At 52.9% G+C, this 9,208-nt stretch overlaps 4 protein-coding genes across 4 annotated transcripts; 1 reads left to right on the top strand and 3 right to left on the bottom strand.

The window, feature by feature from the left end:
- Positions 1 to 266: 266 nt before the first annotated feature.
- Positions 267 to 672, bottom strand: BJY04DRAFT_223086 (putative glyoxalase family protein; the record flags this gene model as incomplete). Its single annotated transcript, XM_073717593.1, has 2 exons — positions 267 to 489; positions 539 to 672. 2 exons carry the CDS (start codon positions 670 to 672, stop codon positions 267 to 269), a joined length of 357 nt encoding a protein of 118 aa, XP_073566268.1.
- A 1,284-nt stretch (positions 673 to 1,956) lies between these two features.
- Positions 1,957 to 4,371, top strand: BJY04DRAFT_199986 (MFS transporter). The gene is made up of 4 exons (XM_073712855.1): positions 1,957 to 2,712; positions 2,757 to 3,743; positions 3,793 to 3,924; positions 3,996 to 4,371. The coding sequence occupies exons 1-4, from the start codon at positions 2,420 to 2,422 to the stop codon at positions 4,219 to 4,221; spliced, it is 1,638 nt and encodes a 545-aa protein (XP_073566267.1). The 5' UTR covers positions 1,957 to 2,419; the 3' UTR covers positions 4,222 to 4,371.
- A 198-nt stretch (positions 4,372 to 4,569) lies between these two features.
- On the bottom strand, positions 4,570 to 5,840 carry BJY04DRAFT_223084 (uncharacterized protein; the record flags this gene model as incomplete). The annotated part of the gene is made up of 2 exons (XM_073717592.1): positions 4,570 to 5,363; positions 5,474 to 5,840. The coding sequence occupies 2 exons, from the start codon at positions 5,838 to 5,840 to the stop codon at positions 4,570 to 4,572; spliced, it is 1,161 nt and encodes a 386-aa protein (XP_073566266.1).
- Positions 5,841 to 6,837: 997 nt separating this feature from the next.
- BJY04DRAFT_142542 (putative amino acid transporter) lies at positions 6,838 to 8,924 on the bottom strand. Its single transcript, XM_073708708.1, has one exon. The coding sequence runs from the start codon at positions 8,693 to 8,695 to the stop codon at positions 6,959 to 6,961; it is 1,737 nt and encodes a 578-aa protein (XP_073566265.1). The 5' UTR covers positions 8,696 to 8,924; the 3' UTR covers positions 6,838 to 6,958.
- Between the last annotated feature and the right edge of the window lie 284 nt (positions 8,925 to 9,208).

The following is a 9,208-nucleotide window of genomic DNA, read 5'->3' as shown; positions in this document are numbered from 1 at the left end:
ATTCAAGAACTTGGCATGTAGCTCTTATATACAGTTATTACAAGACCCCAAAGCTGTGGTTGTCGGCTCGCCCCGCCTTGTACCTATTGTTCCTCGCTGGGAACTGTCCAAATGCCATATCCCCTTGATTTCTTTCTACACATCTTTCGCAGCGTTCATAGACTAAACTCCAGCCGATTGCCTGCAAAATCCCTAGCGAAGAACCGGCTGGGGTACTCAACACCTTGTGCACCTGGAAACGACTTATCAGCAATCCGACCTGTTGCTTACCGGAATCGGTATAAAACACCTGAGTTCTGTTCCCCTGGTTGATCTGCATTCAAAGGAGCTGCCTCTCCACCTCGTACATGGTGATCCCATATCCGCTGCTGCAGCTCGAGGAGCTTCTCTTGTGATTCGAGCTTGAAGCACGGATGGCGCTTGGAGGTTTTCGTTTCGTTGATACCGGGCGCGACGTGGACTTGCTGACCGGAGGTTCCGATGTCGAACCTGTTTTCGTCAGAAGAGAAGTTGTCAAAGCGACTGTCGCGTTGCTTACCATAAGATTGTCCCCTTCTGCAGGTGTGGTACTGGCGCCGGAGTGAGGCCGAGTGTGCCAGCGTAGAATTCCTCGGCTTGATCCAGCGCGTCAGGCGGAACGAGGACGTTGATATGCGCGAGTCCAACGATCATATTGTCGACAGCAGGAAGAAATGCAGGATGTGTGAAGAGGAAGAGAAGGAGAAAGTGCGGAGGGGAGCTGGAGGAGGGGCAACCTTTATCCACCCCGCATTTTACGATAAGCAAAGAAATGTCACCATCGGCGACTGCCAGCTCGGAAACTGCTTCCCGCTCCTCCTCTTCGCCAGAACTCTCATCAAGATACTTCACAATGCCTGAAACACCGTTCTCTCGATATTTCGAGATAATCCCCTATCTTACTGTCTCAGCGTGGTTGGTAACAACAGGTAAGTGCCCCGCCGACAAACGCAAGACGCGATTTGGAGTCAATCACAACACAGCAACAAACTCATTGTTACGCGGAGCAGAGACCTGACGGCGATGAGCCCATAGTATTGTCCTACATCGAAACCACCGGCCACCGACGGAGACAGGGTACGAGGATAACAGCAATGGGCGATCTATGTGGTCATTGTCGTGTGGCACACATCTTGCGTTGAGCACGACCTCGTCCCCCTCAATCTGCGTCGCAAATCTCACACTAAAGCCCTACATATATGGAGCGCTGAGCTGGTCCAACAAAAACATTGTTTTGTCTAGTCAAGAAACCCCCCAATACCACGAACGGGAACAATCCCTCGATCGGAAATGAGAAACCGAGGAACGGCCGGGAATCGTGAATCTGGGGCGAGCAGGTGGGTGCAACGGCTTGACTCCGAGCATCTATCATAACAGCCGTGGGAGCAGCACAAACCTTCGGTATACGATAAAATACTCACATGGTTGGGAACCTGATGTCAGCCGGGTGAAGCGAACCTGGATGCTCGTGGAGACCACGACGATTGTCCTCGAGAGGACTAGAGGTAAGGGGTACTCGAAGGCCGGAGGTCGCTAAACACCCACCAGGCGCGATGTTCGCCGCACCATAAAGCCCTATATTCAATCGCGGATTGTACTCGATGAACCCCGTTCGTGGCGTGAATAAAGAAATGGGTTGCGTGTGATGAAGAGACCCATGCTTTATCTGAACGATATCTCAACTCGCAGGACATAGTTACAGCGATCATGCTTCGAGATTTTCCGGGCCGCTCGACTGAACCAAGGTCGAATCAAGGATTGCCGCCACTTTTACTATCGAGTGACGCAGGGACCGAATATCGCACAATGACGAGGTGCATTTCACAGTCAGTATGTCGTTATGCTCTCAGATGTATCCGGCATCGGTTCGCTTTTATTACTCGCCAAATATTGGCCAACCGTACCGGCACGGCAGCTATTGTCGGTATGCTTGCACCTCGGCAGGGAGTGTCACAAATTTGAGAGTTCCAAACGTGCGAGTGATGCTTTATAAACAACTCTCCGACCGGGTTGATGGACCACCGGCTTACGCACCACCATGCCGATGGGTCTGGTTAAGGTGCCGAACACCCGAGCGTCGGGGCCCGCAGCAGACTCGGGATGCTGTTGGCTTGGTGCAGGGCACTTACAACCAGCATTTAGCAGAGGTCAGCAGGTTAACCGCGGAATTAGACAATAGAAGCATTTCGTCTAGCCTTGGCTGCGGAAAACCCCCGCTGATAAGGGAGAGATCGTGCACTTTTTGTTGGTTCTGGCACAAGTGATGGCGTTATCCTGACCACAGACCCACCCCAACGCAGTCGAGGGAAATTTTAGACCCGCTTCAGTTGGGCATGCCGTATTTATTTAGGTGGCCTAGCCACCACGATGACTTGAGAGCTTTGAAGCGGAAATACCAAATATGCATCCGACCGAGAAGACCGGGGATGACAGCTCTGGCTTCGATGCCGAGTCGGGCCACCTCCCGATTCCCGAGAGAGATGAAGATCTCGAGCTAGACCGGATCAACACCTATCGGCTTCAGCAACATGAGACGGTCGGATCGACTCGGAGTCGTATCCCCCGAGAGCAGTGGCTGCCTCTTGGCGCGGGGAAGCCGTATCCCCCGGAACTGCCCAATGTTGAGGCGTATATAGTTGATTTTGAGGGATTGGACGACCCGATGCATCCTCAGAATTGGCCAATGAAGCGGCGGTATGTCGCAAACTCTTGGTCATGTACACTACTGACTGTAGCAGGGTAATACTGGGATGTATACTCACCTTTGCCGCTCTTGTCGTCGCATATGGCAGCTCCGTTTTTGCTACCGCCACCCCCGGGACTATGAGTGAATTTGGCTTTGGGAAGGAGGTTGCAGCTCTCGGGACGACGTTGTATGTGCTTGGCTTCTCTGCGGGTCCGACAATCTGGGCTCCCATGTCGGAGCTGATGGGTCGCCGGTGGCCGTTGCTCATTGGAATGCTTGGTTTTGATATCTTCATCATCGCAACCGCGACAGCCAAAGATACTCAGACCATCATGATCACACGATTCTTCTCCGGGATGTTCGGCGCGAGCCTCATTGCCTTAGTTCCTGCCAGTCTGTCGGATATTTTTCAAAGCAATCATCGTGGTATTGCTATTGCGGTGTATACAATGTCCGTGTTCTTGGGTCCGTACACGGCACCATTCATCGGTGGATATACAGCAGAAAGCTATCTCGGTTGGAGGTGGACATTGTATATGCCTGCGATAGTGGGCTTCTTTGCTCTTGGCCTACTGGTGGTCTTTGCACAGGAGACCTATGCGCCTATTATCTTGGTGCAGAAGGCGGCAATTATCCGACGCCAGACCAGGAACTGGGGCATCCATGCCCGTCAGGAAGAGCTAGAGATCGAAGTCCGCGAATTGATCACCAAGAACTTTGCCCGCCCGTTCCGGATCTTGTTCACCGAGCCAATTGCGTTCCTCATGACATTGTACATGTCCTTTCTTTATGGGTTGTGCTATGCAATGCTGCAAGCCTTTCCTCTTGTCTTCCAAGGAGTCCACGGGATGTCCCTCGGAGTCAGTGGGTTGCCATTTATCGGGCTGATCATCGGCGAAATCGCAGGCGCTGCCTTTGTGCTCTCATTCTATAAGTCCTATACTAGAAAGCTCGAGGCGAACAACGGAGTCCCGATTCCCGAATGGCGTCTACCACCGTGCATTGCTGGTGGAATCGCTTTCGCCGCAGGGCTGTTCTGGTACTTAACCTTCCTCAATTAGCAGCGGAGTATGCTAATACTGTATCAGGTTTGGCTGGACTGGCTTCAGCCCCTCAATTCACTGGATGGCGCCAACAGCATCCGGCGTTCTCGTCGGCTTCGGCCTCACGTCTATCTTTATGCAAGGATTCAACTACATCCTTGACTCTTATCTCAATTTGTACGTTCACCATCGCTACCACCATCTTTATTACTCCCATCCTTCTTCGCCGGACTAACAATCAATGACAGTGCCGCCTCCGCTTTCGCAGCAAACACAATGATGCGCTCTATGGTCGGAGCGTGCTTCCCGCTCTTCACCCGGCAGATGTTCAACAACCTGGGAATCCAGTGGGCGGGAACACTTTTGGGGTGCATTGCCGTCATCATGATTCCCATTCCGGTTCTTTTCTTGATTTATGGACCCAGACTTAGGAGGAAAAGTAAATTGGCGCCGTATGCTGATAAGCAAGCTTGACGTCTCTATACATATTTTCAGGGAAGATGAGCTTGTTGGCGGTGCTAGCTCATATGAGCCATTGTCATCCAGAAATCCCATGACCTCAAGCCCGATGCCAATCTAATGCCCTTAAAATTATAAAAAGTGGAATTCATACAATGTTCGGTCACAGTTGGTCTATCATGTCTATACGTGAAGCAAATTAGGTGCCATCTATAAAGTAAACCCTCGAACCAACGCCGTGCACCAAATCCAACGACAAACCCGGATATCATCCCATCATACATCATATCACATCAACCATAACGCCAATCTATTATGCCAAAGATCGAGCCAGCCGGAGTCTAAACCCAACAATAAGCCCAATCATCGCGTCCCTCGCCTTTCAATATCCTGAAAAGTCACCCCAACACCATGCAAAGGATGCCTCTCTGTAACCCTGGGCGGACTCTGCGCCGCACCAACACCCGCCTCCGCCCCCGTCGCAGCAGGACTCATACTCGCACTCATCGTCCTCTCCAACGGCGTCCCCGGCCCCCCTGCACCAGCACTTGCATTTAAATTCCCACTCTGCCCCTGCACCGAATACAATATCCCCGACGCATTCGGCGTCCCCCTTGCACTGTACGTCGGGGCCGGCGACGAAATCGGCCCATACCGATGATGCAGACTCAAATTCCGCTCTGACAAGTTCAGCGGCGTCATCATTGTATCTCCCCGCTCTTCCTCCTCCCGTTGCAGTTGCCGCCGTCGTCGTTCCCAGACGGCCCAGAGGATCAACCCCATGCTTGCGAGCCCGAGCGGGATGCCGACGCCGAGGGCGATGGCGAGGGCGGGGGAGACTTCGTTGTCGTCTTCGTCTTCTTCATCGTCATCCTCAGAGGAGTCGGAGTCGGAGTCGCTGTCTGAGTCTGAAACTGAGTCATCGTCTTGTTCATCATCAGAATCCGAATCGTCATCCGAATCAGACTCGTCCTCCGCTAACCCAGCAAACCCGACAACCGCCGTCCCAGAATCAACCGTAAACGGGCCGCCATATTCACACATCAACCCCCCCTCCTCCTGCTTAGAGGGAACCACACCACCACAGCAGTATTCCGACTCCCCGGTATCAAACCCCATGTTAACGATTGCTATATCCCCGTCGCGATTATAGTCCGCTAATAACCCAAACAAACACAGTCAGCTAAGCCATATCCACGTTCCTCAACCATCACACCTTCAAAATGAAGAAGAGAACAAAGAGAGAAAGAGATGGATGGAGACATACGACAAGGCGCAAAACACCTCTTCCCCCACGCCGAATCACTGCAACTCCCCCGTCCCAGCACCATCCCCCTCTCGCCCTGCTGGAAGCACAGCCCATTGCTCATGCAGATGTCGCTTTCGTGGCAGCAGTTGACGACGGCGCCCGTGCCGCAGGGAACGTGGTTGGGTGCGATGGAGCCGTTGAGGTTGTAGCATGTTGTTTGCTGGGTTGGAGTGCTTGATGGTGTTGAGGAGGAGGTAGTGGTGGTGTCTGTGGATGTAGAAGTAGTTGTTGATGAAGATGAAGACCCAGCAGCGAAAACGAGCGGAAAGGCCGTGAGGACGAGAGAGAGGCCGAGAAGGAGTGTGGTTGGCGATGTGGGCTTCATATTGCTTTTTTAGGGTTGTTAGGTAGGTGACTACCTAACTAACTTAGCGAGAGACTGGGAAGAACGAGAGATGAAGAGATAGCTAAGCACTGGGGTATGTAGACCAAGACCGACAAGAAAAAAGAAGTGGAGCGAGCGATAGTACAGAGTACTTATAAAACTTCTCCGACTACGACTCCGACTCCGACAGTATCATGGACACTCATAGACATGACCATAGACATCAGCAAAGACCAAGACAAAAATAAGAACGAGGCTGACTCCCTCGTGCACAAGCCCCAACCAACAACTCAACTCAACTCAACTCAAATCATCCATCCCGCTAGGCCCCCAGCAGCCAGCAGCCAGCTAGACCTGACTTTACCGGACCCTCCCCTCGTCAGTGGACAGGATACCTGGTAAGCCTAGGGCACGACTCAGCTCCACGGGATTCGGTAACTGCGGTAGGTTAGGGGATGGATCGACACCCCAGCCCCCGGGCCCGAGTTTAAGCTTACCGTACCGTATCCGTCCCCATCACAGCGCACGAATCAGCACCTCCCCCCGATATTAATAGTTCGTGCGCTGACGGCCGAGGCCGGTAAGTGGCTGGGTTTAAGATCTGGTCATATTAAACTCTGCTCTGAGTCGTGGACTTCTGGGTTGTTTGTCTAACCTCTGGGGCTGCGCTGCGATTACTTTTAGGTATTAAGATCTGGCTGGATGCGTCGGTGCGTGGAGTGGGGACTAGACTGGACTCGGGCTCGGGGTGAGCGATGCGCGATGCGCGATGACGAGTCTCAGGTTGGGCTAGGGCTGAGCGTGCGTGAGTCAGGCCGGCTGTTGGGCGTGCGATGGTGTAACCTGGGCGCTGCAGACATAAATAGCCGGTGGGTGAGATGGTGTAGGGTGGAGTGCAGAGTATGGCTGCTCGAGCCTCGGTGCTGAGAGCATGGGTATGCCTATGCGTCTTACAGGAGGAAGCATGATGCAGGCTGGATCAGAATTGTTTCATGTTTCATGAGTTGCTACCAGGACAATTCATGGGCGAGTCATATTTTTGATTCGTCTATCATAACCATAACCAAACAGCATAACGTGACGCATTTATCCTCCGACTGTGTATCCTACCACCAAGATCATGAATCTGCAACCCAGACAGAGATCGTTGCTGCAGATGTGTAGATCATGAAGCCGAATCCCAACACCATCATGGCGATGTCGCCACGTTTCGTCCATGGGGATTCGGCGACTCCTTTCCAATGCAGGTACGCCGGGTAAATATAGACCAATGGAACGCAAGCGAAAGAGCCTATCAGGGACACAAACTTATCCAGGTCGCCGGCGCCGAGAGCGGCGATGACACCGCAAGCGAGGACGACTCCTGTTCGAAACACGTTCTTCTTCCATTTGATCCCGGGATCGCGTTTGCCAGACGCCGGGCCAAAGAGCTTACCTTCCACGATTCGAACCGGAGGGAATAGCTGGATCGGGGTTCCAACTAGTATCGCCAGCGAGTATAGGATCTGAACGGTATTGACTAAGCGGCTGTTTTGTGGGAGGTTGCTGATGATTTCGGTTTTCGTGTCAGCGCCGAAAGTGGCATACGAGAGGGCCCCGACCCCGGTAAACAGGATGGTGATGATAATCATGACTGTGTACAGCAAGCCGTCGAAACTCTGCGGTCGCTTCATGGAGGACTGGATAGGAAGAATCAATCCGATGCCTTCGAAGGTGAAAATGCACGAGCCGATAGTCAGGGTAAACGAGCTCGAGTTGAACAGGTCCACCTCCGGTGCCATGCCCCTCGACGCCAAGCTGAAAATGTCATAGATGTAGATGTAACCAAGGCCAAACAGGATGAAAGCGTCGGCGATCAGTGCAATGGGGCCAAGCTTGGAGATATTCCGAATCATGGCCAGGGGAATGAGAACAGCTAATTGGAGTATGATCAGGCGGACGGTAGACAGATACTTGAGCGTGTCAGGTAGCACGGCCAGGAAGAACGCACGCAGGTTCTCGGCAGTGAAGATGATACACGCACAGACGAAGCCGATCTGAGAAATAGCAACGGACGCTAAAATCAAAGCTCGCAGCTTAGATCCGGAGATGCGTTCGCCAAGATCGCCATAGCCACCGCCATAATGCCGCCGGCACTGTAACAGCAGGTGGAAGCACAACGTCGAGATAGCAGCAACTGTCACAAGAGTAACCGACGAGAACAGTATCCCCCCATTTCGAAACGCCTTTGGCAGGAAGATGATACCAGTACCGATGAACGCCTTCAGCAGTGTAAAGAATGTCTTCACGTTAGAGGCATCACCCGGCATGGACGACCGCGTCCGCTTGTGCCTCCTCGTTCCCAGCAACGGCCTGCGCTCCCCCTCCTCTTGTGCCTCATCGCCAGTTTCCGTCTCGTCCTCGGACTCCTCCAAGTCTTCGCCTGCAAAGTTGCCGTACATATCGAGGTACTCGAGGAATGACCGATGGAGCACAGGATGATCCTGGCCTTGCTGGTGACGGATAAAGTGCCGGCGAAAACTTCCGGGCTCGAGGGTAGGGACTGCGTTATCAGCGAGGTCCGATTGGCGTCGCGGAATTTGCGAGAACGTAGCCGCCCGTTTGTCCAGCCGAGCTTGTTTTGTCTTTGCGTCGAGGCGGTACAGGTCGCGATGCATGTCGCCGCCCTGTAGGAGGAGGGAGGACTGAGGCTCCGGGGTGTCGGCTGCACTCGATTCGTCATTCTGGGAGTCAGTGAGAATGGCTTCTTCGTGGAGGGCAGCGGTGTACTGGGGATCGAGGTGCTGGGAGAGAATAGCCTCGTCCCGCTGCTGGGTGGACTCCTGGTGGGAGGAGCTCAAGGATGGTTCTGCCATGGTGGTGATTCGCGGAATAACAGGTCAATGAGAGCGGAATTGACGAAGGGTTGAGAGGAAGCCATGCAGAAGAGGTGGAAAGGTTGCCCCTTGAGTTTTGAGAGGGATGGAACCACGGACTCAACGCCTTGGAATCGTCCAGATCTCTCCGCTCTCCGCTCTTCGCTCTTTGTGACGACATCATGCCGCAGTCACATGATTCCCTGCACAACACTCTGTCAGCACGCAGCATATCTTTATGCAGCCAGCATAGACCAGCATTGACTTCCGATATCTACTTGCAGTGAAAGATTCAGGGCAAAGAGGCCATGTCTCGTCCTTTATCAGGTAACAATTTTTCCGTTAACCTCATCTCTTCGGGATAACAGGATAGGTACTCAGTGGCGGGCCTAAATCACCACCTTCTAGAATTGTCTGTATCATCCATTAACTATATCTCCTCCGACCCTATGAATCGCCTTTTTTCCTCAGGGGATAAGAATCCCCCTCTTTCCACCTATAATGGGACTTGAT

Source organism: Aspergillus karnatakaensis, assembly GCF_047715665.1.
Source record: "Aspergillus karnatakaensis strain CBS 102800 unplaced genomic scaffold BJY04scaffold_67, whole genome shotgun sequence".
Lineage (NCBI taxonomy): Eukaryota > Fungi > Ascomycota > Eurotiomycetes > Eurotiales > Aspergillaceae > Aspergillus > Aspergillus karnatakaensis.
Note: the sequence above shows the minus strand (reverse complement) of the source record. Positions and strands in the feature narration are given on the sequence as shown.

Excerpts from the sequence above, each read along its gene's own strand:
- BJY04DRAFT_199986 (XM_073712855.1), top strand. The coding sequence starts at position 2,420 with ATGCATCCGACCGAGAAGACCGGGGATGACAGCTCTGGCTTCGATGCC. Across the intron at positions 3,744-3,792 it reads TTCGCCGCAGGGCTGTTCTG|GTTTGGCTGGACTGGCTTCA; the intron begins GTACTTAACCTT and ends ATACTGTATCAG. Across the intron at positions 3,925-3,995 it reads CTTGACTCTTATCTCAATTT|TGCCGCCTCCGCTTTCGCAG; the intron begins GTACGTTCACCA and ends AATCAATGACAG.
- BJY04DRAFT_142542 (XM_073708708.1), bottom strand. The coding sequence starts at position 8,695 with ATGGCAGAACCATCCTTGAGCTCCTCCCACCAGGAGTCCACCCAGCAG.